This window comes from Rhinatrema bivittatum, chromosome 17 (assembly GCF_901001135.1).
Source record: "Rhinatrema bivittatum chromosome 17, aRhiBiv1.1, whole genome shotgun sequence".
Lineage (NCBI taxonomy): Eukaryota > Metazoa > Chordata > Amphibia > Gymnophiona > Rhinatrematidae > Rhinatrema > Rhinatrema bivittatum.
The window spans coordinates 19247768-19275542 of record NC_042631.1 but is presented as its reverse complement, the minus strand read 5'-3'; the positions used below and the strand labels follow the sequence as shown (position 1 = coordinate 19275542).

The window sequence follows — 27775 nt, the reverse complement described above, 5'->3', positions numbered from 1 at the left end:
TAAGTAGTGCCTTGTTGTGATGTATACATTTTTCCTTGCTTTCATAACATGTTATGAAAATTATTATTTTGTTAGCAAAACAAAAGTGCCATTTGTTTGGGCAAAATTAGTGAAATGCTAATTTTCCATGAGACTATTTGATAAAGCCTTGGTCCCTGTCTCCAGTTGTTTTGGATTACATTTGTGATATAATCTTTTTTTCTTTTTTTTATATGACCAGACTTTCTGATGCCAGCTATTTTACAGAGAGCAGCTGTCATTCAGTAAAAATGGGTGCCAGATACTGCAAGTCACACAGTCATTTTTTTAAGAGCTGGCACAGATCTTTTTTTTTTGCTTTCGGTTACCTCGCATAGTGTGCCTTAAACAATTATTTACATAACAGTGCTCACTCCAGACATGCATTTTTAATCATGGATTTCATTTGTTGAATGTGTTCGGCAGAACATCACGCTGCGTAATTGGTGCTTGAGGACTTAATTGATTAGCGCATAATACCATGGCATGTTTAAAGAATTATGAATGCGGGCGGTAAAAATCTTGAGCCTGAGCCAAGAATTAAATTAAAAAGACCCTGCCAGGTTTCTGACTGCTTTTTAGGCCCATCCTGCCGATGCCCAGGGCAGGTGCACAGTGCAGGCAGTCTGAGGGGCTGCAGAACACAGGGGGGGGGGGGGGGATAGCTTTGCTTTCAATGGGATTTTTTTGTCTTCACTTTGTAGGATCGAGCAATGCAAGGGACAGGACGCAGGTGAATGAAGACAGCTCTGCCTCTTCAGGTGATGAATTTCATCATAACCCTTCACCACCGCTAAAGGTAATAAATATTTCCTTTTTGCCCCCCCCCTCCCACTTGATGTACGTTCGGGCTGAATGGTCTTTACTTCGTGCGTAGCCGTTTCCTCGTGTCCACGGATTCTAAAGCAGGTCAGCAAGCATACGTGAGAGGAAGGGGAGAGAAAGAGAAGGCCGTAAGCTTGACAGAACCTCGTTAGGGCTGAGTGTTTGTTACACTAGGTAGGATAAGAAGTAAATCATTGAAAGAATTAACGCCAACAGATGCCGATCCCCCTTGAGGGAACTACAGCTTCATTTCGGATACGGCCCAGGCAGCCTGCATGGGAAGTGCTGCATTCATTCTAATTAGACCCATTAAAGGAATCATGCCTTTGCATCTAGCAGATGCTTAGATTGGATTGGATTGGACAGAACCCTTCACTTTGCTTAGGGGGTGGAGGAGCGAATTTTCATTGCACTCTTGGGGGTTTGTTTTTATTTATTTATTTTTAATGGTCTTCTTTGGCGTGACTGTTTCCTCCTCCTCCTTTGGTTTTTCCAGCTCGGTCGGAATTGGCCTCTGTATTGCTACAGTGCCATGAGCCTTCATTTGCAACTATCTGGGGTATTCCCCCTCACCCCCGTTTTATTTTCTTTTAATTACCCTCCACTTCACCCAGATATTTCAGTGACTGTCCTTGGCCAATGAAAGGCGCAAAGTGGTGTTCCCTCCGGAACCTGGTATCCATGCACCCTAATTCCAGCCAGCAGGTGTCGCCGCTGAGCAATGGCTGAGACTTCCTCCTCTTGCCAGGGGCTGTGAGTGCTGCCTCCGCCCAGCCCCTGCCAGCCTGCACTGGGAGTTGAACCCAGGGTCCTCTGCTTGGCTGCTTGCACAGCACAAGGCTTGCCCCATTGAGCTTCTGTTAAGAATTAGAGCATGGTGTACCTGTGCATCTTAATGTGCAAAGGTTGGGCAGGATTCTGGCACATTTAATCTTCAGGCGCATAAAAGTGGACAGGCTTCTTCCAGAACGGGTAACACAGCCATGGAATATTTAATGGTGACACTGAAAAGAACACATGCTAATCTCTCCCCTTTTCTGCTTTTCCATGACTATGCATATGAACGTCTTTTACTCCTTATCTGCCACATGCATTAGATATCCTTATTTTCTTGTCCTTAGATTAATAGCTCTCAAAGGCTGCCACTACATGGCTGTTTTCCCTGCTTCAAGTTCTCTTGCCGTTAGGCTCTTGCCAGTCACCAGTTCTCCACCTGCCAGTTCTCTGCCCAGCCACTGCTGCTTCTATGGCTCCCCTGAAGCTCGGCAGGTGATCGTATTCCCAACTCAGAAGCACCCAGAGCTGCAGAAGCAGCAATCCGGCAGGCGGAGAGCTTGGACGGCGGTCGTTAGCAAGGACTCCCCCCCCCCCCCCCCCCCGATGATGGGAGGGGTAGGAGAGTGGGAGCAGCTCTCATTGCACTACCTCCACACCACCCCTGAGCCCCTCCACACCACACAACACCACCCCGCTGGCAATGCCTACAGCACCCAGATATAATCCACTTTGACGTGCAGAAAAGCGGAATTTAAATAAAAGGTACGGGGGGGAAAAGAGAGCAGAACAGCGGGATGAGTGCATCAAGGAAAAGGTTCTGTGGGGCGATGATGGCATCAGAAGGGTTTGAGGGCTACGGTGTATGGGAGAAGATCTGGTGTGCATCAAGAGGGGAGGATCTGGAAGTGTTGGGGGAGGGGTCCATATTCAACAAGCATTTAGCCTGATAACTTGTGAGACTATTTCTACCCCTTATCCATCTACATTTTAGCCGGATAACATCATCTGGCTTACGTTTACCTGGATAATGCAGAAGTGTTCTAGAAAGGAGTTAAGTTAGCCAGATAAATATTCTGAGTAACTGCTAGAGATTCAGAGTGAGCTGCCCAGGCTTAAATCCAGCCCTGCTTGCAGGTACAGCTCTTGCTTGCTCATGTTGAATGTGAAAGTGGCCCCCAACCCCCTACGCTCATACCTAATCCCCACCTCGAGTTACTAGTTTGCCCTTGTCACCTGGCCATTGGCGTATTGGGCTCTAGTGCTGTAGCCGATGCTTTTTCACACTGGGCCGCCTCCGAACGCCTCTGCCTATGGCTTTCTAGCCCTGATGACCCCGGGGACGGGGGGGGGGGGGGGGGGACGGGGGGACCACTGGCTGGAAACTGACCTCTCATCTCCTCCTCCTCCTCATCAAGCCACAAAAAAAAGCTTGAGAATTAATGCCTGCAGCGCTAATTTTATCAATTACCTACCTATTTGTGGTGAAGGAAATGAGTATTAGTTGCTACAGTAACAGATTGCTCCCTATCCCCCCAAACAAAAAATGGAGAAAAGCAAATTGTGTAGGAAGAGCTGTGTGAATGAAAAGAACTGCTTAAGTATTTTCCCCAAACGCCTATTCATGCTCCCACGTGTATTTCTGTTGATACAGTGCATTGAGTTACCTCGAGTTCTCGGCTTCTTTGCAGCAGTTTTTCCATTTGATTTGTGTTGTTTTTTGGGTTTTTTTTTATCCTGCAGAAGTGATTAAAGATTCTTTATTGTCCAGCTCTAATCTGGTCCTGGCTCATGCCAGCACTCCATGCGTCTGCTGCCCCCATACTATTGTTTCATGGCAGCATAGGTTAGAGGGAAGGCAGCACCTTACATGCAAACTCTAGATTATTTCTGTGTAGATTTATTCTGCTTATCTCTCACTCTTCATTGCAGATCATGTGATGCAGTGAATTCTGGAGGCTAGGAGGGGCCAGATGTTGTAGTAGGGCCAGCTAGCATGAACGGGCAGTTATGTTTCACCTTTCGACCTCTGGGCTGGAGGTCGAGCATTGCCTGCACAACATGCCCACTTCATGTGCTGGCTGAGGAGCACAGACCCAAGCTGAGCACCTGGGGCATCTGTGGTTTTGATCCACTGGGCTGACGCAGTGACCTTGTCTTAGATATGTTCTCTGCATTCAAAAAACATATAAGGTAGCTGACAGGTTGAATAACTCGAGGGTATGAAAACTGTGTGTTTGTTTTTTTTTTGTTTTGGTTTGTTTTGGTTTTTTTTACTACTGCATACAAACTTGATTTCAATCACTGGGGCAATTTTTCAAATGTCCTGCGGATTTTGCACCAGATCTCCCAAGGAAACTCCACAGAGACTTGCACCTCCTTTCCTCTGCTGATTCTGTTTCCCAGCCACAGCAACACACACAGATTTGAAAATTAGAAAACCACGTGCCTTGTTGCTTTCCCTCAACCCAACCTGGCCCTGGGGAAAGCAAAAAGGCGGCGAAAAGTTCGCGCTTGGTGGAACAGTGTGCACGGTTTTGCCCTTCATATGTGCTGGGAAAGTTTCAGAGCAATTTACCCAGGATCAATTTTCAAACTGCCTGCCCAGGTGCAAAATCTGTCTACCTTTCACCTCAGTTTCAAAGGGCAAGGGTCTGTGGACTTTATGCCAGCTTTTTGCATAAATAGCAATATCCCCTAAATGTGGCTCAAAGTACACATGTGGTGACTGAGCACCGGTGCTTTTAGCTGCTTGGGGGGGATTTTTGGAGACCCAGTTTACTTGTCTAAATAACTTTAAAAATTGCCCTTAGTGGAGCAGATTTCATTAAATAAAGTGACCTGCACTAGAGCATATGCAATAATTAGGCTTGTTATTTTTATGTGCTATTTCTGTTTTGATTTTGTTGTGAGTTTTGTAATGTCTGACAACAATGTAATTTTATGTATTTGTATTTTCATCAGAGTTGTATGAAAATGTTATGTAAAGCAGGGGGGGTGACTCAAACTGGTCCTTGGGGTGGGGGGGGGGTGCATCTCCCAGCCAGTTGGGTTTTCAGGAGATCACTAATGAATATGCATGAGAAATATTTGCATGCATTATATTTATTTATATGTCGTTGTTCTATATAAAAATACAATCATGGTGGTTCACAGAGATCAAGACATTCATAAATTAATAACAATGTAAAACAATAAGATGGGGTAAAAACTAAGAAAAAAAAAATTAAAAACAAACTTGGCACTGCAACAATTAAAGTAATAAGAGCTACCTTATATTTCATATTACTTCCATAATACTTATTTATTTAAGCCTTTTATATACCGCCATTCCAAAAGAAGATCATAACGGTTTACAGTATTAGCATTCATATTCATGGTTAACGATGATGTGCTTTGTGTTAACATTCACCCTTCTAATTCAACATCACAGAGAATACCTATTCTAGTTCATAGTAATACATCTTCAAGGATATCATAGTAGTTCTTATCTAATTTAGTTCATATAAATTCATTCTATAATGATGGGTGTGTGTGTGGCAATTTAAATAACCAAGTTTTTAACCCCTTTTTTAAGACTGTAAGTAAGCATTTTGTAATCTCGGGTCTTCCTTTAGAGTGTTCCGTAGGAGACAGTGCGTGCACATCTCATGCATATTCATTAGATAACCTGGCTGGCTGGGATGACCCTGAAGACCAGTTTGAGCACCGTTGATGTAGAATATATTTATAAAGGTTAGATTCAAATATACTGGTATAGCATGTCACTTTATTTGTTGTCTATGTTATTTTGGTGTTGGTGCATATTTTAACCATATTTTCTTATTTTGGAGCAGTTTTTGTTAAACTACCTACTGGCAAAATATGCAAGTACATCTGAATTCATGGAACTTTAGCGACTTTTCAAAAGAGAATCTATTCAGGTAGTTTCTGTTTGAAAATTTGCTGAAGTCTACGTGAGCACAAGCTTACCCGTGACCTTTGTGCCTGCTGGTTCTGGGACCAGGGTAAGCTATGCTATATATATTTGAAAATTAACCGTGTGTACAGTTTGTTCCCCAACTGCTAAAATAACATATGGCCACTGTACATGGGGGAATCTTTAAATCCTTTAGTCTAGCTGGTAGGATCTCGTTGAAGCTTGGCGTCTTCGTACTTACCCTGACGCATGTGTTTTAATACGTTGCTGCCTGCACTATTACTCATTATAGCATGTAGGATGACATTCTTGCAGAGAGATTTTATATTTATGTCTCTCCTTCAGATCAGTTTATCAGAAAAAGGCTCGTGACTTGAAGGATTGTCTCCCACAAAAAAAATTCCCAGTGACCCGTGCTGAGCTGTTGTCTGTGCTTCTGCCGTTTCAGTTAAAGACGCCGTCCAAAAGAAGGAAAAAGCAGGAGCGAGAAGCCAAACAACGGGCTAAACAGGAGGAGATGAGAAGGCTCCACAAAGCCCAGGTTAGGAACTAAAAAAAATCTTTTCATGACGTGCCCAGCTCAGTGGCTACCAGGCAGAGAAGATGATATTTGTCAGAAGTAAAACCTGTTTTAGGCATGCTCTTTCTTGGGGTGGGCTAGGGAAGAGAGCAAGTAACTGCTGAAGGATCTTGGGTTTTACACTATCTTGCAAGCAAAGTTTGTTCAAGGAAAATGGTATATAAATGTAGCATAACATAATATATATATACTAGAGCCAAGGTTAAGTGAGCCATCTGTGTACTTCTGCTATACCCCTGCTGTTAAAAATGAATGGTAGAGAAAGGTTCAGCTGTGAATGGAGCCCTCCCTTCCTGTTGTTGGCCAGGGAGGAGACCTGTGTCACCCAGGTAATCGCTCTGGGGAAAGCAAATGAAAGAGAGAGGAGGCTGAGTTGCACACAAACCTGCACACTCGCACAAGAACAAGTCCAAGCTGTCTGCAAGTTCAGCCAAGTAATCCGGTTCATCGGTGATCCACATGAGGTGCATGATAACGGATAAAATGTGAAGGAAGAGGCAAGGCTCCGGATAGCCACTCGTTATCATTGCATTCTTTATGGATTTGCTGTTTGCACCTTACAAGTAGAGCAAACGGATCTGCAGAATTCCAGCTACCTGTGATGACAAACTGTACAGTCACAAGCACAGTAGCTACCCATGGTTCAATTAGAAGAGCTGTGGTGTGAATGGGAGAGATTTTCTTTTGTCTGGGGGTTTTCTTGGGGGTCCAGCAGTTTATTCCTGCTCCTTTGGCCTTCCAGTTAGATCTACCAGTGATGTGCAGACCAAAGATTTTCATTTTATTTATTATTTTTTTATTTATAGATTTTTCTATACCGGCATTCGAGATTAGGAACCCCATCATGCCGGTTTACAAATAACAAGAGGGTGTGCACAAAAACAGAACATAAACAAGTGCAAAGAAATAAAAGTTTTTTATTTTTATTTTGGGTGGGGTTCTCATTTATTTTTGGTTCATTTTGATGAGGATTTTAATTTGGTTTTTGTTTTGTTCTTTTTTTTTTTTTGTTTGTTTGTTCATGTTTGGAAATATTGTGTGCATCGTTTGTATGCAAAGTTCATAGTTGTATTCACAAAAAGCAGTTTGTACGCACACATCAAAAGTTGTGTACACAAATTTGTACACAATTTTTGATGTGCCCCCACACTCTGCTTTTTGTAAACATAACTACAAACTGCACGCAGAGACTTCTGAACATGAATGCAAATGAAAATTCTTTTTTTTTTTTTTTTTGGATTCTATTCATTCCATTTAGAATGAACCAAAAATTGACTTTCATTCTTCTTAAAGTTTTATGTTGAAGCTGTTGAGGATGCCTTCAGCTACCCAATATAAGTAGACATGCAGAACATGAATGCTGATAATCTTTGCTTCTTGACTTTCGGGCCGATACAGTACAGTTAACCTGCCATTGGATGCGCGTTTTCCCTTACCCCTTATTCAGTAAGGGGCGGAAAACGCGCGTCCAACCCGCGGCACCTAATAGCGCCCTCAACATGCTAATGCACGTTGAGGGCCCTATTAGGTACTCCCACGCGATTCAGTGGCGAGTGGCCTGTGCGCGCGCCTGGAGAGTGGACGTTCGCCCGCTCTCCTGCGGACTTTACTGAATCGGCCCGTTAAAGTAAAAAGAATATTCACTCTGGTCTATCTCCCCTGTAGTTGTTGGTCTCGTTTACATCCATTAAATTTGTTTTGTCAAATTTGTGCAATGGGAGAAGTTATAAGATTTCAGTGTTAGTGGGTGTAGTTTATAGTACATGATGACCAGTTGTAATTGTGTGGCATTTTTACAATTGCTATACAATAAAACTAAATACAGCATTTTTATTTTTTTTTAGTTGGGGGGAGGGGGGGGGGCAGGCATTCCTAGGGGTGAGCTTGGGAAGTTTGGTCTGGCATTTCCTCCTGCTTCCTTGGATCTTCAGCTCAATCAGAATCAACCTCCCAACTTACTTGTCTTGGCCATCACCGTGACGATCTTTGGCAGGGTGCCGCGCATCAGTGCTCTTTCCTAGGCCTTCCAATCCCGGGCCCCGTGTCTGGCGACTCTGCCTGCCGCTGCTGTGCAAGAACTGAGATTCCCTCCATTCCCCCGGGCCTTGTGAACACTGCCTCCACAGCATCCCCAGGCCTAGCTGGGCCAAGGGAGAGCAGAAGACCCGATTTACGAATCGAACCCAGCACTGCCACTGGGTCGGCCCCTCATGCCGCATGACTTTTTATGGAAAAATGGCAGACCTTTTTCAGTATTTACCGTACTACATCAGACTGGACTTGCACTGTGAAAATAAATGTGCACAGAGTCTTTGTTACTCGTTGAAAAAGGTAAAGCAAGGTCCCAGTTCCCCCAGTTCATGCTACTTTCCCAGATTATATGCAGGCACACATCAGGACTTTCAATGCTAGGAAAGCCACCGATTTCCGGTTGCACTTTTGCTGCTCTCTCACAGTTCACCTCGAAATAGGAAATGGTCACTGCAGGGATGGCCAAAAACAGGCCTTGTTTCCAGGATACTCAAAATGATGAATATCTTGGGGGGGCGGGGGAGTCTGTTACTCCTGAGGGCCGGAGCAGGTGATCCCTTTAGCACAATAGACTGGGCCTGTGTTTGGCTCAGCATCCCTCCACTCAAGCGTTCAGCACGACTAAAACTGGAAAATATTTGTGCTTGGGCCTCTGTCAACACTTTTTGGGTAGCAGTCTGCAAGTTTATCTTTGCTGCTGGCCAAGTATTGTTGTGGGCACTTTAAAACTGCAGCTGTGCTCTTTCACCAGTAGGCGTCGCCTTCTCCTCAGATTCCAATGGGGTTTGTTGTTTGGTTTTTGTTTTTTTTGTCGTCTTTTGTGAGGAAACCAGGAATCAAAATGCCCCGATAACCCCCCCTTCTGCCCACTTCAAAGTGCGGAGGAGAAGAATATGTGGGGGGAGAGTGTTTAAGGTGACCAGATAGTTTGATGATGCAAGGGACCGGCTAAGCCCAGTCTGGTTTTACACTCCTTCACTGCACTTAGACTCATCATTCCAGTGTCTCTTAAAATGAGCAGAAACTTCAAGCCCATAGGAGAATGGTCGTGGGGAAGGGGGGGGGGGAGGATAAAACCAGAAGGGGTTGAAGCGATCCCTTCTGCCATGGTCACTGTAGGTGTGCTGCCCTTCTATTTCTGTTGTTACAGACAGGAACGGCTGATTCTGCAGCAGCGTCCTTCCAAAAACTAGTTACATTCAAGGGATGATGAAAGCAGTCTTGCAGCCTAAAAAAAAAAACAACAAATGAGAGAGTGTGTGCCATTGATGCCCTTGGGGAGAAATATAGACAGTTTATCATTTCAAGAAAAAGCATACACTGTGTGTTCTGTGCTAATTGCTCCCAAATCCGGTCCTCACACTCCCAACAGTGTTTTGAAACAGTGAATTGAACCCAGTTATAGCAGAGAATACAGATTAGGAAAAGCTTGAAAACCAGCCCTGCTTGGGAAGGGGGAGGGAGTTGGTTCCTGAGGACCAGATTTGGGACTTGCTCTTTGTGTAGAAGAGAATTGCGTGCCAAAGGCTGGCAAATGCTCCTGATTTCCTCGCTTGCTGTATGGAACTTCACAAAGGGCTGAGTAATCTGTATTGCCCCATCCACCACAGGCTAGGTGGGAACCCAGTGCTTATATAAAACAGTCATTGCTGTTTGACAGGGAATCCAGCGACAGCTGCATGAGATTGAGGAGAGACAGCGGTCTCTGGAGGCGCAAGGTGTTGAACTGGAGAAGGCCCTGCGGGGAGAGTCTGGTGAGTTTATCCCCCACGCGAACCCTGAGATGTAATCCCTGTGCTAGCGTGCCGACGGGTATTGTTATATTGACGTACATCGTGCTCGGTGGCTGTTAACCAGCTTTCACGCAGGTGGCGTTGCGCTTGCGAACACCAAAACTTGCCGCGACGTCTGACGGTGTTTTGCACGTAGGGATTTTCCAAATCTCAAACACAGACTCCCGTCGTGCTGACGAGAGTCGCCGAGAATCTCAGCGCAGCCCTGGTGGCACGCCGGCGGTGCGTGCCAGGTAAGATTTCTGGGTACCCTGGGGGAGTGGCCTAATGGTTAGAGCAGTGGGCTAAGAGCCAGGAAATCTAGGGGCAAATCCCACTTCCACTGACACTTCTTCTTTGTGACTTTGGGCGACTTTTAGAGACCGTGAAAAATATGAAAGAGAGGGATTGTTAGCTCCTTGTCTTTCATTACTGGTAATTGAATTGTCCCCTGTTTTATTATCTTCCTGCTTTCTTGCCACGTTGCTTGCTTTTAGCCCGGTGCATCTGTAGATGTTCTGCTTGCTGTGCTAGCGCATGGACAGAAGGCCATCGTGCTAACATCTGCCCAAAGAACGTCAACATCAAAGTCCCGTCCCTTCATCTTCCACCCTGCAGTCATGCGTTGTGTCCACCACAGCTTTCATTCTCAGTGTTTTATGCCTTAAAAAAAAAACAAACCAAACAAACAAACAAACCAGAAAACAGCTGCTTAATGAATTACGGGGGCTTATTAGGTTAAGTCTGGCAAATGACAAAGTAGCTGCTAGCCAGATAATTAGAAAATGATTACGGTTTAACAGCAATATTGAGCTACAAAGGCTCTGAGTATCCAGATTTAGAGAGAGGCCTGCAAACACCGATCCTTGCTGCCATTTTGTGCATCTCTGTTCCAATAATTAAAGCAAATGTGGAGTGAAAGGTTCTTTGGTCGTTTGGGAGTTCGTCATTTACCCTGGCGCTGGATTGGAAAAGAACGACGTGGGTGTCGAAAGTGCAGCGAAGACGGATGAGCACAATGAGGCTTTGATGATCTCGTCCTGGCAGTGACACCAATCGCTTGCTTTTTTTTTTTTTTAATTTAAATAATATAATGGAAATAATCCCCCAGCCTTGTGAATAGCCTTTATTTGGTTTCCTTCTCATTATTTCATGATGCAGTGACAAATTACCTTAATTAAAAGTGCCATGTGCCTGGACTTATCCAGCTTTGCCATCCACAAAAAAAAAAAAAGAGAGAATTTAAGAGCTGGTGTTTTGAGAGAAGATTCCGGATCGAGGTTTACACGAAACGTGTACAAAGCAGTCGGGGAGCGCCCTTTGAAAACAAAACCACGCTCGGGCCCCTTATGCTGAATTTCGGCCTGAAAAGAATAAATATGATTCAGACGTTTCACTTCTGGAGGACCTCGCATGCCCGGCAGCCCCTGAGAGCTGCTGTAAAATAAAATGCTGAGCACCAGCCTTTAAATGGGATCATTAGTGGTTAGGCCTGAACCTGCATTCCTTGAATATGTGCAGGAGAGGGGAGGGTTCAGATAACTCTCTCTCTCTCCTCTCCTCTCCCTCCCACTCAGATCTTTTCCCAGAATCGTGCCTCCCCTCCCCCTCCGCTCCTTTGGTTGGTGCTGGTCCCAGATCTCAAAAGATCTTCAGGCAGTGCCAAGGAAGAAAAATCAGCCTTGGGAGGGGGGGACATCCATGAGCCAGCGAGTGCTCACAGGCTCTGCAGCAGCCCCCCCCCCCCCCTATCCCCTGCTCAAGTTTTCCCCGTTAGTAAGGAAACCTGTGGCGAGAGGATCCTCAGGCGGCTTGGTGCTGCCTGAGGATCCTGCTGGCCTGCTCCTTTCAGCTCCAGGCCAGCCCTGGTGGCAAAACTTGGATAGCACCCTCCAAGTTTGGAGTCGTAGGCAGTTGCCTATTTTTTATTTTTTTTTTTACCTGTATGGAAATACAGGCCTGTGTGATTCGATCCACACCCAGAGGCACAGTAAATGTTGTCTGCCTCGGTATTTATGGACGTGAAATACCCAGTTTAGCCTATTACTATTAGAGATGTGCATTCGTTTATCACGAATTAGGCAATTTCAACGAAATTGCCTAATTCGTCGTGGGTCAGGGGCCCCGAACCCTGAGACTAATTTTCCCTGAACTACGAGGAAAACTAGTTTTTCGGGTTTGCCCATACTATGTCACATGGTAGGAGCACAAAATGGTGCTGGCCGTCCATTGCTCCTACCATGTGACAGAGGCTGACCAATGGCACCAGTAGCCCCTGTGACATAGTATGGGCAAATGCTATCGGCGCCATTTTGATTACTGGCGCCAACGGTCCGAGTGCAGGAGGTCACTCCCGGACCCCCGCTGGACTTTTTGGCAAGTCTTGTGGGGATCAGGAGGGTCCCCCAAGACTTGCCAAAAGTCCCTGGTGGTCCAGCGCAGGTCCGGGAGCGATCTCCTGAACTCTGGCCTCGGCTGCCAGTAATCAAAATGGCGCCGGTAGCCTTTGCCCTTACTATGTCACAGGGGCTACCGATGCCATTGGTCAGCCCCTGTCACATGGTAGGAGCACAAGATGGCGCCGATGGCCATGTGACAGGGGCTGACCAATGGCACCGGTAGCCCCTGTGATATGTATGGGCAAAGGCTATCTGCGCCATTTTGATCGAGGCAGGCCCGAAAGTCAGATGGCACGGAGAAAGAAATCCCTCACGGGACCCCCCCTGGACCACCAGGGATATTAGTAAGTCTTGGGGAGGGATCGGGATGGTGTGAATTTTAATGCTTGGGGTGGTTTTTGTTGGTTTTTTTTTTAGCTTCGTTTTCCCGTGTCATTTTTTGGGCAGGTTTCATTTTTCCCCGTTTAGTTTTCCCAAAAAACTAACCGAGGAAAAACTAACTTTACCCCGACTCAAAAAAACGACCCAGTAGAAAAAAACGAAGCTCATCTCTAATTACTATGATAAATGTGAGAATCAGATGGCATGCAAATCAAAGCAGTGGAAAACCAACTGCCGCCAATAAATTTTTGCAGTTTGGGTTAACTGTGACCCAATGTGTCCAGGTCATGTGGCAGGATAATGCCCCCTTGTCCCAGTATTTACCACCTGTGTGGGTAATAGTTTTCAGGAAGCTGCATGGGAGCGCATTTGCTGTTACTTTCATGGGCCATTGTAAGGATATGGGTTTTGGGGGTTTTTTTTCTTACTCATTCTGAGAAACTAATGTTTAAGAAAAATATGAACCCGGATATATTTTGTGTGCTCATGCCAAAATGCAAGAAGTTTTTGTACATCATTGCGCCTTTTCATACCAACACTGGAAGACTTTCTCTTTACAGTGGTGTACTAAACTAGCATCCATCGTTACAAGGCACCGAATAATATGTACAAATACAGAGCATCAGAAATGCACTTATAAAAAAAAAGCTGAAACGTGAGCCAGCCCTGTGTCTTAATGGCAGTGCTCATGCAGAGGGGGAAAGGACCTGGGTTCCATTCTGGGTCAGGTCTTTTGCTCCCTAGGTTGACTTGGGAGGGAGTCTCAGCCATTGCCCAACAGTGACATCTAGTGGCTGTGTTTAGGGTCCACGGTGACAAGCTGCAGGAAGGAGCCCTGAACCGTCGCTGCAATGACCGTACTAAGTGAGGTGGGAGGATATCCCTGGATAATTGTGAATGAAAGCTCATGGCGCTGTTGCTGAATAGAAGCTGATTCTGATGGGGTTGGAACATAAATAAATAAATTGTTTCATGAGCTGTAAAGGAAGATGCGGTGTGTTTTATAAATTCAAAGTCTGTAGCTGCACTGGGCTCTTTGTTGCGTTACAGGGAAATATCAGAAGTATGCCAGCAAGTTATTTTGTGGCCTTGGAATGCAGTACTTCTGAGAGAAAACCAGAAAATATTGCTTTCTCTAATTCTGTTGGTGCTTCAGGTCATTGGTATCTGAAAGGAGAGGAAATGGCTCCGGTTTGGGATGGTATCCCACAACCCAGAGGTCGATTAGGACACAAATGTCCCAATAATCCATTATTCACAACGTATTTAACAATTTACACAATTTTTTACATGTTTTATTCATTGCGACCAAACCTTGTGCTATTCATTTACATATGATTTGTTAATACTTCATAAGAGCAATTCTTTAGAAATATAATCCCCACTCATACAAAACCCTCATCCATACCATGGGATGGGACATGAGGCTATCTGTTTCAAGCCCACTGGTATAGAGGACCTCTGTGTACCTGGGTCAAAGGATTAAACCCAGATTCCAGCCATCAGGATTGCTCACTCACAGTGTTAGAATATAATAAACCCTGCTTTACACTAGCTCAGGTCAAAACTGATGATTAAAACTGTGTAACTAGGTTTTATTCCATAAAGGGTGAGGGGGGGGGGGGGTAGCAAAGAAATGACCCTGGATAACTTTAGAATCTGAAATACCCTCCATGATGAATTCCAAAACCAATGTTAAACTCAACAGACCGTCTAAGAGAGGAGACCAAATTAAACTGATCAGAAGGGCAGCTTGTAAGTTACACAGCACTCGATCCAACCCCAAGCTTTCTGCTTGGCAGCTAAAGGGGTTTTTTTTGTTTGATTGGTTTTTTTTTTTAAGATCCTAATTTGCTGAAATAGAGTTCACCTCTACATATTTATTTTTTTTTATGCCTGAATTTCAGAAAGAAATGAAAACGCCCAAATGTAGGTGGGTACAATATATATAATGCTTGTTCCAGTGACGTTGACATTAGAGGTTTGTAAACCCCTCCAATCCACAAAGTGGCCTGCTGAAAGCTTAATGGGCAGCGACTGGTCCCTTCCAGTGCTGATTTATCCAGTATAAAAATAGAAGGTACCTGGGGGAGAAGCCTTTGCACTTATTAGGCTCAAAATAGCAACATTTTTGACTGAAGCAAATATAAGCTAAGCTGAGCTTCTGCTTTAGCTGTTACAAAATATTTCCCCCAGATGGTGTTTGGTGCTGTATTTAGGGCACTTTTAGAATAACAAAGGTAAAATGGATAAACTGAGCTTCTGGTTAGCCTCATCAGGATGGGCCGTTCAAAGTGAATAGAAAACAGGTGTCTGGTGGAGAAAATGAACTGCTTTTTATTACGTTTTTATTTCCTAAACAGATTCAGAGACACAGGACGAGAGTCAGCTCTTGCAGGAATGGTTCAAGCTGGTGCTGGAGAAGAATAAATTGGCTCGTTGTGAGTCTGAGCTTTTGATTATGTAAGTAAGAGAACACGCCGTACACCATTGCGCACATGGCCACATGGATTGGGGGGGAGGGGGAGGGGGGGGAAGGGCAGGGTCTGTCACTCCACTTTCTTGCCCAGGTTTTTCGACCTCCTGCCTGCAGTCAGCAATATTGTGCTTAACTGGATGCTTGGCTTGCCGCGCACGACGCCAGCATTAACGGAGAGGCCTTACCGGGGCTCCTCAGCCACGTTGGATCGTGCAGCTAACGAGCATTTTGTGGCAATGCACCCAAAACCTGCGATCAGATTCCATTTTCCACAGGGTCCTGAAATACTGAACGTGTTTCAGAGAATAACGCTACTGCGTATCCCCCAAATAATAAGTGCCAACGGTAATCGGATTTCCTTTTCATGGTTAGCAAACTGTGATAAGTCGTCAACATGATTGAAAAGTCCTGTAAAAAGGCTGCTGAAATTACCCAAGGTGCTGAGGCAGGGCCCTGTGTTTGCCATCGGGATTGAGTGACCATCAGTCAACCCGCAGAGAAAACGTGCTTACCGGTCCATCGGCGCTGAAGCATTGAAAACGAGCCAATGTTAGGCAGAGGCTGATCCAGTTTTTGGAGGTTAAGATCCTGTGGCCCTGTTGAGTTGTTGGGATTTCTTTTAAACGTTTTATTCTGACTCCCGGATTGGAAAGCTGAACCCTGGATCACAAAGATCATTTGACATCAAGGGGAAACTGGCACTTTGGGGCCAAGTTTTAGAACAAAGACAGCTAAATCGCACATGTGGATTCTTAAACAAACAAACAAAAAAAAACCCAAAAGCATTCACATCATAGAACAGTAACAAGTCCTTCAGTGGTGGATGATTCACTACTAGGTTTTCTCTTATTTCAGCTGTTCATTTGTTTTCTGCACCATTCAGCTTTTATGTATGTTTTCACTTTGTACCCCACCCTGAACGATGGAAGGGCAGGTAACAAATATTTTAAATAAATAAGGCAATCCCTACATGAAGCCCTTTAAGGCAGCCAAAGCCCAGTTGACCAGAGCTGTGATGGATGGTTTCAAGGAGCTGGCGCTGGTGTCTCACTAGTGATTGGAGACTGCTCCCCACCCTCCTATAATTTATTTCCTTCCTGTTTTATCAGTTGTTTCCTTCAGTTTTACATATGGGGAGCCAACGGGGGGTTGCTCAGCATCAAAGGCTGCGCACGGCTGTGCAGAAGGCCCAGGGCTTGATTCTCAGGCCTGGCTTGGGCCTAAGGATGCTGCAGCCATGGTGAGGGTTGGTGGTGGGGGGGGGGGGGGGGGGAATTGGAGGGAGGTCCCATCTACTGGCCGAAGCCTGGGGTGCATGCATGGAATCGCTGTCTTACGGCTCCTGCAAAGTAACAGCTAGGAAAGGTTACAGAACTAGGATAAAGTATTCTGTGTACTTGTGAATGAAGGATCATGGCGCCCTTGCCCAATAGATGCCAATTCCAAAATGAGCTGCAAGCTCGCAGGAGCAGGAAATAAACTGGCAAGCCAAATGAAGGTTGAATCCTGCCCCCCCCCCCCCCCCAGATCAGCAAGCACCTGTGCAGTTCAACCAACCGGAGCCCACTCGGCTCCCCTACAGTATAGGAGCTGTGTGAGCTCAGGGTCCCCTCGATCACTGCAGTTGCTTGGTTGCCCCTTCATCCCCCCCCCCCCCCCCCCCCACACACACACCCCCCTTCCTCCTGATCTTTGCCACTGGAAGGGGGACCCTTCTGGGCCCAGATCAGGGACCACGCGATTATTGCTCCATCACCACGAGGAGGTTGGGAAGCAGCTCGCTCCATCATCGTGTCAGCCGAGCCAGCCCCAGGCGCTTCCACGCTGAAGTCCTTTTATAATTATAGTCGTACTCCTGCGAGTTCTGAAAATTCTAAAAGCAGGGGTTATTTTATTCCTCTCAATATTATTTTTTTTGTTACAGAGGGCAAGAACTTGAACTGGAGGATCACCAAAGCAGATTGGAGCAGAAATTGAGAGAGAAAATGTCAGTCAACGGTACGTAATTTTCATATAGGTAAATTGTCAGTACTGAAATGCATTCTTGTCATTTGAGAGAGAACATAAGATTGCTGACAACATTTCATTCGTTTAAAGAAGAGGCACATGCTTCAAAATATTGTAAAACTCTACACTATAGAAAGCAGAACATATTTTTAATTTAGTGCTAATCATTTTAGGTCCTGCTTTGGAACAGGTCAGGGTATGAATTGTCATTTCTTTTTATCTAATCTAATGGTCAAGTTTTTCAATCTCCTAGTCCGCCAGAAAGATGAGAAATCCAGGGAGGAGGAGCAGGAGATTTTCACAGAGATGATGAGAGTGATTGAAGAACGGGACAACCTGGTGAGTTTCCTGGAGCAGCAGAGACTGGAAGAGAAAGCGGAGGAGAAGAGTTTTGAAAACTTTGCGTTGTCCAGGGGCTACCAACCGAGTACAGACACGCACACAGGCATGCGGATGCTCTGAGCAGCCCATGTGCTGTTGTTCGGGGCTGTTGGAAACAACTTCGAAACAGTTGCTAAAAAAGAAAATGCAAAACATAAAGCCGGATGTTCTGGCAAAGAGACTGGACAGGATCATGACACACTACACTTTTTTTTTTCTACTTTAAAAAACAAAACAAAAAAAACACTTTCTCAGGGGAATTCATGCACTTATACTTCTCTACAAAATGCAATTATTAAACAGTTTTCAACAAGGAATCCAAGTGCGTGCCACTGCGATACACCGTATACAAGTCATGTGAAAGAACCTTTAATATAACCAGCAAAATTACCAATGCTCAAACATTTACTATCACCAAAATGCAAGTTGAAACAGTTTTACCATTGACTCTTACCAAACCTGCTATGGGAATGCCTTTTTTTTTTTTTTTAAATGTTAGTGATTGTATCATTTTCCATTAGAAAAAAAAACCATATCCCCAAATGGTGACTGTTCTCAGTTTCAGATCTGCTAGCACATGCTGTCCTGTGACCACAGGAACTGGTGCGCCGTAGGCCATTGCACGGCGCGGCATGTGCTTCATTTTTCTGTGGATTGGTGCTGCTATTTAACAAGCCAGATGAATGTGTAGACCTTTTTCCTTCCATTATTTTTTTCACTTTTAAAAAAACGGGAAAATGTCAGGCTTAATAAAGTGAAAGGAGAAATAATATATGCACAAGAAAAGTCATTTTGCTGATAAACGATTCCCAGCTATGCTGTGAATACTTCCAAAGGACAAGATGCTTTTCCAAAGTGCAATAAGTTACATTTGCCCTCCAGTAGTTTTGTATAATACTTTTGCAATCCGTATACTATCCCAGACCTTGAAAAAAGCAGGGACTTGTTGTTTTTTTTACCTCATGTTAATATTGAGAGTGGTTCTTTGACAGTGTTGGATAACAGGTGCTGAAATGCTTCTGCTGCTCATAGATTGATAAAAAAAAAAGAGGGGTGAGGAATGATTTAGTATAATAGAAGTTCTTAAAACAGTAAGACAATGGATTGTACTTTGAGATTGTTTTCCAGAAACCATGAAGCCTTGAGGTGCATTTGGGAATGTTCTAGCCGTATACTGTGACAGGAGTGTGCAAACATTTTCAGCCGTGGCCACCCTTCCATTCGTGCAATTGGTTGGGATCTCCCCCCACGATGGGTTACTTCATATAGATAAAAGTATAGAGATCTCCGTGTGTGAAGGGGATCCACTAGGCATCTCTTCAAGTTGCTGAAAGGAAGGGGGCGAAGCTCTAATGGGAACTGAGAGGCAGGACCCACCCCACTCAGACACAGGCAGAGACAGACTTCCCATATCCAGAAAGACAGACCCCACAGACAGACAGACAGACAGACACACAAACATCTAGATAAAGAGCCAGACCTACCCAGACAGGTACAGAGACATAAAAACAAAGATAGGCACAGTCATAGATAGACCACCCCCAGGGCTAGATTTACGATTTTGGCACCTATGGCCACTAAGATTAGAATCATCCTTTTGAGTTGGGGGTGGGGATGAGGCAAGGCCCTTTCACCCTCTCCCCACCCCACATTAGACCCTATCAAGCATCTATTTTCGTTCTGTCCCTTAACTGCCCACTCCAGTATCATGTCCTCCTTCAAGACCGTCTCTCTGCTTCCCATCCATTTCTATATTCCAACCCCCCTTCCCCACCCCTCTCTCTCTCTCTCTGCGCACCCCAACCCCCCCCCCCCCCCCCCCCCTTCCTTACTGGTTCAGCACCTGGGATCTGTAGCTGCAGCAGCTGAACTCTGAGGTGCCCCATCTGTTGTAAAGATGGCACTGCGGGCACCATCGTGCCAACAGGATCCAAGCTCCCCAGTTCTGGCACTAGATGAATGTATAATGACATGCAAGATACCAGAGGGCGTCCTGAGTATGCTTCGGTGACACAGACCGCCAGTTACCCCGAGCCACAGGCCCCACAGCACAATGATAAGAGTTGGGAATTTTTCAAGAAACCTTAAGTTCCAACCAGAATTTTTTTTTTAGGAGCTCAGAAAAACTCCATCCCTACCTCACCACTTCTCCCCCGCCCAGGTGAGCAATAGTTGTGATCTCTCTCTCCCTGGGTAGGTATCCGGTGGCAGCAGGAACTCCTCCCAGCTCTTCCCGAATTGTGGACCACTTGCAGTGGTGCCTCTCATGTCCAGTGCAGTGGCAGAGTAAGGGTGAGCGGCCCCCCTCCACCCAGGCCCACCACAGCAGCAACAGCTTCTCTGTCCAGCAGATTGAAAGCGACGCATGGCGAAGCCACAGCAAATACACAGCACAGAGGCTCGACAATTGTTTTTTTCTTCCCGGATTGGGCAGCCGATGTGCCCCCATTCAGAATTGTTCACGCCCCTTAGTTTGCTCACCCCTGTCCTATGATACCTCGTGTGTTTTAGTACTACTGTTGAAAACCTTTTGTGTCCAGTCTTTAAGGTATAGAGAGATAAATGTTTAAATAGTATTATTTGTGTACATATGTATCTGTATATTGCGTGTCATTTAGTTTCATCTGCAGTTGTGGGGAATTGTGGGTATTTAAATATACTTCCAATCTAACTTCAACATCCGAGTCCATTCCTTGATTTATCTAGTAAGGGCTTCTGATGTAGTTAAAATATTGGGTCAGTGCAAGCTGAGCATTGCATACAAAATTCTCTGGTTTCTATAACTCCATTTCTTGATGTAGGTGATATCTTGTTAAAAAAACAAAACACAAACCTCCCCCCCAAAAAACCAAGTAGTTGGTAGCTGAGACGTGTCCTCCAACACGATTCACCTTCCATAGTCATTCCTCTTCTACCTGACCCTTATGCCTTTATTACTATATTTATTTTTATTTCAATGTTTCTTTTTATTAAAAATCACTGTTTAATTCTTATTGTGATATCCAAATAGAATTTCTTTTCTAAAAAACTTTCATATTTGGATATCACAATAAGAATTAAACAGTGATTTTTAATAAAAAGAAACATTGAAATAAAAATAAATATAGTAATAAAGGGAGCGCACTGTACTGTATCGACCTGTGAGCAGAGATCAGATCAGGTCAGAACAGATGTGGTGATGAGTTCCTCATACAGGCAGAAACAGTACCAAGAAAGTAACTAGTCGGAGACATTGCCAGGCCGATGCAATACCGTGTGCTGCGGCCAGTGCATGGCTCAGCGGGCGATTGGACCCGCGTCCATAACCCCCCGCTTGCAAAATGGGGATTAGTGCATCCAAAACACGTGTCCAATTGAGCGCAAAGCTAATAACCTCATCTATAGGGAATTTACATATGATGAGTGTTATTAGCTAAATCCCTGCAATGCCAAAAAAAAAAATTCCCGCAGGCCAATGTGTCCTTGCAACTCAGCAAATTTTACTGGCTGGGGCTGGCATAAAGTCTGTCATGTTCAAAGGCTCTTTGTTTTTAAAAAAAAAAAAAAAATCTGGGAAAAAAATATTTCTGGGTGTCCAATCTACACTCACAATATACACAGTCCAGGCCCATTTCTTGTGGAAGTACATTGTGCCGGTAGTGAGAGAAACAGTCGCTCGTATTGAGCGTCCATTCCCTAACCTGCACTGACAGCCACCTTTCGTGAGCTCCCAATGCCAAGGAGGCACTAAAGGCACACAATTTCCCCTAGAATCTCCTGTTTACCGCAGCAGCTAAATTAAATATTAAATCAGGTGATCGGCATGCATTAGATGAGCACAAATCACAGAAAGTGTTCTGAACATCAAAATCACAGAACATATATAGAAACATAGAAATGACGGCAGAAGAAGACCAAATGGCCCATCCAGTCTGCCCAGCAAGCTTCCCTCATTTCTTCTCTCATACTTATCTGTTTCTCTTAGCTCTTGGTTCTAATTCCCTTCCACCCCCGCCATTAATGTAGAGAGCGGTGATGGAGCTGCATCCAAGTGAAATATCTAGCTTGATTAGTTAGAGGTAGTAGGGGTAGTAACCGCCGCAATAAGCAAGCTACACCCATGCTTATTTGTTTTTACCCAGATTATGTTATACAGCCCTTATTGGTTGTTTATCTTCTCCCCTGCCGTTGAAGCAGGGAGCTATGCTGGATATGCGTGAGGTATCAGTTTATTCTTCTCCCATGCTGTTGAAGCAGAGAGCCATGCTGGATATGCATCGAAAGTGAAGTATCAGGTACATTTGGTTTGGGGTAGTAACCGCCGTAACAAGCCAGCTACTCCCCGCTTTGTGAGTGCGAACCCTTTTTTCTTCTCCCCTGCCGTTTAAGCAGAGAGCTCTGCTGGATGTGTGAAGTAACAGTTTTTCTTCTCCCCTGCTGTTGAAGCAGAGAACTATGCTGGATATGCATTGAAAGTGAAGTATAAGAATGGAGTGATCAAGCTAGTTGAAAGGCATCAGGAATAGAGGAAGGTGGAGGTAGTAATTTGGATATTTGGTTTGGGGTAGTAACCGCCGTAACAAGCCAGCTACTCCCGTCTTTGTGAGTGCAAATCCTTCTTTCCACATTTCCTCTTGCTGTTGAAGCTTAGAGTGATGTTGGAGTTTAATGGAACAAAGTCAGCATGGCTTTACCCAAGGCAAGTCTTGCCTCACAAATCTGCTTCACTTTTTTTGAAGGAGTTAATAAACATGTGGATAAAGGTGAACCGGTAGATGTAGTGTACTTGGATTTTCAGAAGGCGTTTGACATAGTTCCTCATGAGAGGCTTCTAGGAAAAGTAAAAAGTCATGGGATAGGTGGCGATGTCCTTTTGTGGATTGCAAACTGGCTAAAAGACAGGAAACAGAGAGTAGGATTAAATGGACAATTTTCACAGTGGAAGGGAGTGGACAGTGGAGTGCCTCAGGGATCTGTATTGGGACCTTTACTTTTCAATATATTTATAAATGATCTGGAAAGAAATACGACGAGTGAGATAATCAAATTTGCAGATGACACAAAATTGTTCAGAGTGGTTAAATCACAAGCAGATTGTGATAAATTGCAGGAAGACCTTGTGAGCCTGGAAAATTGGGCATCCAAATGGCAGATGAAATTTAATGTGGATAAGTGCAAGGTGATGCATATAGGGAAAAATAACCCATGCTGTAGTAACACAATGTTGGGTTCCATATTAGGTGCATCTCATTAGGCGAACTAGGCAATCACATAGGGCACCAACTATTAGGAGGTGCCGAAGAGCAGCCATATGGGGGGCCACAAGCGGAGCCTATCCCACTCGCGGCTCAGAGGCGTAGAGACTCGGTGGGTTGTAAGTGGCGCCCAACCTGCTCGTGGCCTAGAGAAGCACACATTTGGCGAACCATGAGTGGTGTCTCAATGAATGAGGTAGGGGGTGGGCATCTAATACCCTTGCAGCAGCCCTAGGCTGATACCACTTTGAATAATGGTGTGGGCTGCCCATTGGCCATGTGACAAAGGCTACCCAGTGGCACTGGTAGCTCCTATGACATGATAGGGCCGTGGGCGGCTCGCACCATTGTGGATAATGGCACCTGCCACACGCAGGAGAGGGAGGTGGCTCCCAGGCCCCCATTAGACCATCAGGGACATTTTGGTGAGGGCTAGGGGTGCTCAGGTGGGCCAGCTGCTCAGAGTTGAATATTTTATTAAAGGAGAAAATTTGGGGGCAGGTTCTATGTGTGTGTGTGTGGTTTTTTTTTTTAATTAAATAGTGCTGCTTTAAAAAAAAAAAAAAAAAAAAAAAGTTGGAAAAAAAACCCTTCAAATGGAGCGTCCATTTTCCTAACCGGACCTCTACTGCGCCTGGGTGCCTCCTTTTTACCGCGGCAGTCATCATGAGCGCCTGTTGGTGTAGCGCACATCTTGCACCTACTCCTGAGCCTTCCAACCTCCTGTCTTATTTGCGGGGCCGGGGGGGAGCAGGCAGAGGATGTTCCTCCCTCAATGTTGGGAGAAGCAGCAGCAGCACAGGGACCTGTGAGCGGGCTGCCCACCCTGACTGCTCCCTTCAGTCGCTCTTGTAGAGGGAGGGTGTTGGTGCTCTCTGCCCCCATGTCTTAAAATTTGGAAGGGAAGACTGGTGGCGATTCTTCTGCCTACAGGCGCCCTCTGGGGGTCTGCACTGGCCCCGGGGGAGGGTGGTCTGCGCGGCTAATGCAGCGGAGCCCATCCCCCCCGCCGCCAGCACTAATCGACTATCTCATTTTTAAAACGTGGGGGCTGGTGACGCTCCAGATTAGTAGCAGCGCTGGCCGGCCAATTTAAAAATAATAATAATAGCTTTGTGCTGGCCTGCGCTTCGGCAGCCGACCCAGCAGGATGGCTCCTTCCGAAAACCGCTGCTGAACTCGGTGGCGAGAGCTCTCGGAGCAAGGGAAAAAAAAAAAAAAAGCAGCAGCTCACAACAACCCAAGCATCTGTGGGAGCTGCCAAGGAGGCAGCTGAAGGCTTCAGGCCTCTTAAAGGGGCCCTGCCTTTCCCCTCTTACAGCGAAGGACGAATAAACCTAAGCCCCAGTCAGCAGGCGGGATGGCCAGAAATAAGGTGAGGAAGGAGGCAGATTGATTATTTATTTATTTATTTATAACTTTTTATATACCGAGGTTCAATTAACAAGATTAATTATCACTTCGGTTTACATTACAACCAGCAAAAAATAACAGAGACAAAGTCTTGTTTTACAATGAACAGGTTAGAAGATTACTAAGCCATTCCCCAACCCCAGCCAGCCCTCGGGCTGTTTTGGTTTGGTTTTTTTGTTAGAATCCACCCCTGTGTGCGGGTCAACTCAGCTACCCGGCTGCTTAGCTTGGAGGGGAGGGGGTAGCAGTATGGCTGGCAGGTGGATGGTTGGTTCAGACAGAAAATAACTTGTGAGAGAGAGCCATAGACTGTGAGAGAGAGAAAGTGTGTGCCTGTCTGTGAGAAGAATGCAAATGAGACAGAGAGGGAAGAGAGACAAATTGTGACAGAGGGAGAAAAAGAGAGACAGAGAAAGTGTGAGGGAATGACAAAGACAGAGAAAAGTGTGTGTGTGTGTGTGAGAGAGAGAGAGCGTGAGACAGCATGGCTGAGGGAGAAAGTGTATTTGAGAGAGACTGAGAATAAGAGAGGGTGTGAGAGAGACAAAATGAGAGGGAAAAAACAGACAGTGAGAGACAGAATGTGTATATTAGAGAGAAACTGAGAATGAGACAGTGAGAATGTGTGTGTATGGGAGAAGAGAGACAAAGTGAGTGAGACAAAGTGTGTGAGGGAATGACAGACAGAAAAGTGTGTGTGTGAGAGCGAGAAAGCGTGAGGCAGTCTGGCTGAGGGAGAAAGTGTAGTTGAGAGAGACTGAGAATAAGAGAGTGTGTAAGAGAGAGACAGTGAGGGAGAAAGCTTGTGTGAGGGAGTGACAAAGACAGAGAAAGTGTGTGTGAGGGAGTGACAAAGACAGAGAGAAAATCAGTATTTGAGAAAGACTGATGGAGAAAGCGTGAGACAGTAGGACTGAGGGCGAAAGTGTATTTGCGAGAGACTGAGAATAAGAGAGTGTGTGTGAGAGAGAGACAAAGTGAGAGGGAGAAAACAGACAGAGAAAATGAGTGAGAGGGAGAAAACAGACAGCGAAAGTGAATGAGAGACAGAATGTATATATTAGAAACTGAGAAGGAGACAGTGAGAATGTGTGTGCGTATGGGAGAGACAAAGAGAGAAAGTGTGTGTAAGGGAGAAGAGAGAGAGAGAAAGTGTGAGAGAAGGAAAGTAGGAGAAGGACTAAGAGAAAAAGTGTGTGTGTGTGTACTTGCAGGAGACTGAGCAGGAGACAGAAAGTGTGTGAGAGAGAGAGAGAAGAGGTAGTGAGAAAGAAACAGAGCTGCTGTTCTTTCTATCTAGTGGGTGTTGGATAGTGGAAAAAACACTAAAGCTGACCCATTGCATAAACTAACCCGGCAGGAGCAGCCCGGGAATCGCAGGCGGGGGGAGAGGCTGCCCACGGCTTCCCGAGCTCCGCTCTCACCATTTCCCCGCAGGGGTTAAAGCCGAGGGCTGGAGCTTATCTGGCACGGAGAGCGCTGCAGGAAGGAGGAGGGGGCCGGGCTTGCTGGGCGGCGGCGGCGGCGGCAGCAGCGCCCTCCCCGCCGCCTTGCCCTGGAGAAGGGAGGGAGCCGCCTCGCACGCCTGCAACGATTCCGCTTCCGCTCTGCCCGAGCTGCGATTCAAATCTCTGCCTCCCTCGCCAGCTCCGGGCACATTCCAGCCGCTCCGCATCGGCCAGGGGCCGCAGCATGGCAACGTCCCCCCAGAAATCGCCGTCCACCCCCAAATCTCCTACCCCGAAATCGCCTCCTTCCAGGAAGAAGGATGACTCATTCCTAGGGAAACTTGGAGGCACTTTGGCAAGAAGGAAAAAAGCCAAAGAAGGTAACAAAAAAAGAAAATCTTGCACGATTGTTATAAATCGGCCTAAAGGGAGACGAATTATTCAGGAAGGATGACCCCCTTTTGTTATATCTGGGATCCAAGGAGCTTCTAATCTAGGAAAGAGGTTGGAAAAGTTGCATTGAAATCCAGAGGTTGCCTGCCCTTCATACCTTGGCAGCTCTGCTGTCCTCATGCTCTACTTTATTGTGGCCAGGGGCAGAGGGGCTATAGCTGCCTTCACTGTGCCCTGGCACCGCTGGTAAGTTTATGATCTGCCCCAGGCTTTCCAGGGAATGTGCGGGTGCCTCACAAGCCTGGGTGTGCCCAGGCTGCATCTCTGAATGTAGATTTTTTTTTTTTTTTTTTGTTCTCTTCCCACCTCCTGTGGAAACGTCACTTTGAAAATATGCTTTAGCCGAAAGCTCCAGCTCCAGTTTCCCCTCTGTGCCAGCTTTCACCCTCACGGCCCTGTCTTTGCCCCCACCCGCCCCTGGAATGATCCTGTTCCCGCCCACTTGCAGCCCTGGCTCGCTGCTGCCCCAAGCGGATTAGGAGGCTTTCACATGGCAGAAAAAGAAAGTGGCCGCGGGCCTTGTTTCGTATGCCTGAAACGAACCACTCTGATGCCTGTGGGGTTGATGCATTTAGCCTATTTTAAAGTGGCCAAGTAGTGTGGCGTGGAGTTGTGTTCGGTTTGGTTGCCTTCAGCTTGCATGCTCCAGGGTATGCAGACTACATATGCAGCTCGTGCCTTCATGCTTTTATTTTTTTGTGTCATCACGCCTTGCAAACCATTCAGCCTGCCAACGCCTTAAAATAATGTGATGCTGAGGCTAGGTATTTCTAAAGTGACAGACTGTGCCTTTTGGATGTATTTGCCATGGGAAAGTGTATAGCTGGCAGCTGTGAGAGGAGGCACTTCAAAGTTATTTCAATGTTTACATATTGACTCGGCTCTTCCCGCTTTTCAGCATGTCAAAAATAAAATGTGGACACTACGCTGCGATTTACATAGAAATGAGGGCAGAAAAGGTCCAGTCTGCCCAGCAGGCTTCCCATGGTAGTATCTGCCGTGCCATGCAAGTTACCCCCCCATGTATCAGTCGGTGCTGCCTGATGGAGGAGGTCCAGAGAAGGGCGATGAAAATGGTCTGGGGGTCTGTAGTGAAAGAGGCATGAGGAGAGGCTGAAGGATCTGAATATGAATACCCTGGAGGGAGAAGGAGGTGCAGGGGAGATAGGATACAGACCTTCAGGTACCCGAAAGGTTTTAATGATGTATGGACTTCGAACCTTTTCCATAGCACGTCAAGCAGCACTGACTGATACATGGGGGGGGTAACCTGCACGGCGCGGCAGATATTACCACGGGAAGCTTGCTGGGCAGACTGGATGGGACCATTGGTCCTTCTCTGCCATCAATTCTATGTTTCTATGTGCTTTGCTCATGGACTTGGCCGTAGAAGCAGTCCTGTGGTTTTTCCTTAATGTCTGTACATCAGTACCCCAGACTGTAAAAAAGTCAGGGCTCGTGTTGGTTGTCTCTGAATCCAAATTCCTCTTCCTTCCACCCCATAACCCCCTCCATTGAAGCAGAGAACGATGTTGTGGTTGCATCAAAAACATCAAGGTTTATTGGTTAAGGGTGGTAATCCCCGTGCCTTCTGTTAAGTGGAGTAACTGCTGCTCTGTGCAGGTTGCCCCCCATGCTTATCCGTTCCTCAGACCGTAAGA

General features: G+C 45.8%; 2 protein-coding genes across 9 annotated transcripts in view; both read left to right on the top strand.

Moving 5' to 3' along the window:
* Positions 1-20243, top strand: part of MICAL2 (microtubule associated monooxygenase, calponin and LIM domain containing 2) — a 187095-nt gene extending 166852 nt beyond the window's left edge. For all 8 annotated transcript variants that reach the window (XM_029582916.1, XM_029582920.1, XM_029582918.1 and 5 more), the window contains 6 exons: positions 723-817; positions 5985-6077; positions 9808-9901; positions 15063-15162; positions 17103-17176; positions 17439-20243. In XM_029582916.1, coding sequence (XP_029438776.1) covers positions 723-817; positions 5985-6077; positions 9808-9901; positions 15063-15162; positions 17103-17176; positions 17439-17647 — 665 coding nt within the window. In that variant the 3' untranslated portion in view covers positions 17648-20243. The remainder of the gene's footprint in view (positions 1-722; positions 818-5984; positions 6078-9807; positions 9902-15062; positions 15163-17102; positions 17177-17438) is intronic.
* Positions 20244-25712: 5469 nt separating this feature from the next.
* Positions 25713-27775, top strand: part of PARVA (parvin alpha) — an 89848-nt gene continuing 87785 nt past the window's right edge. Inside the window, exon 1 of the mRNA XM_029582358.1 lies at positions 25713-26041. Within this exon, the coding sequence (XP_029438218.1) occupies positions 25906-26041 (136 nt within the window). The 5' untranslated portion in view covers positions 25713-25905. The remainder of the gene's footprint in view (positions 26042-27775) is intronic.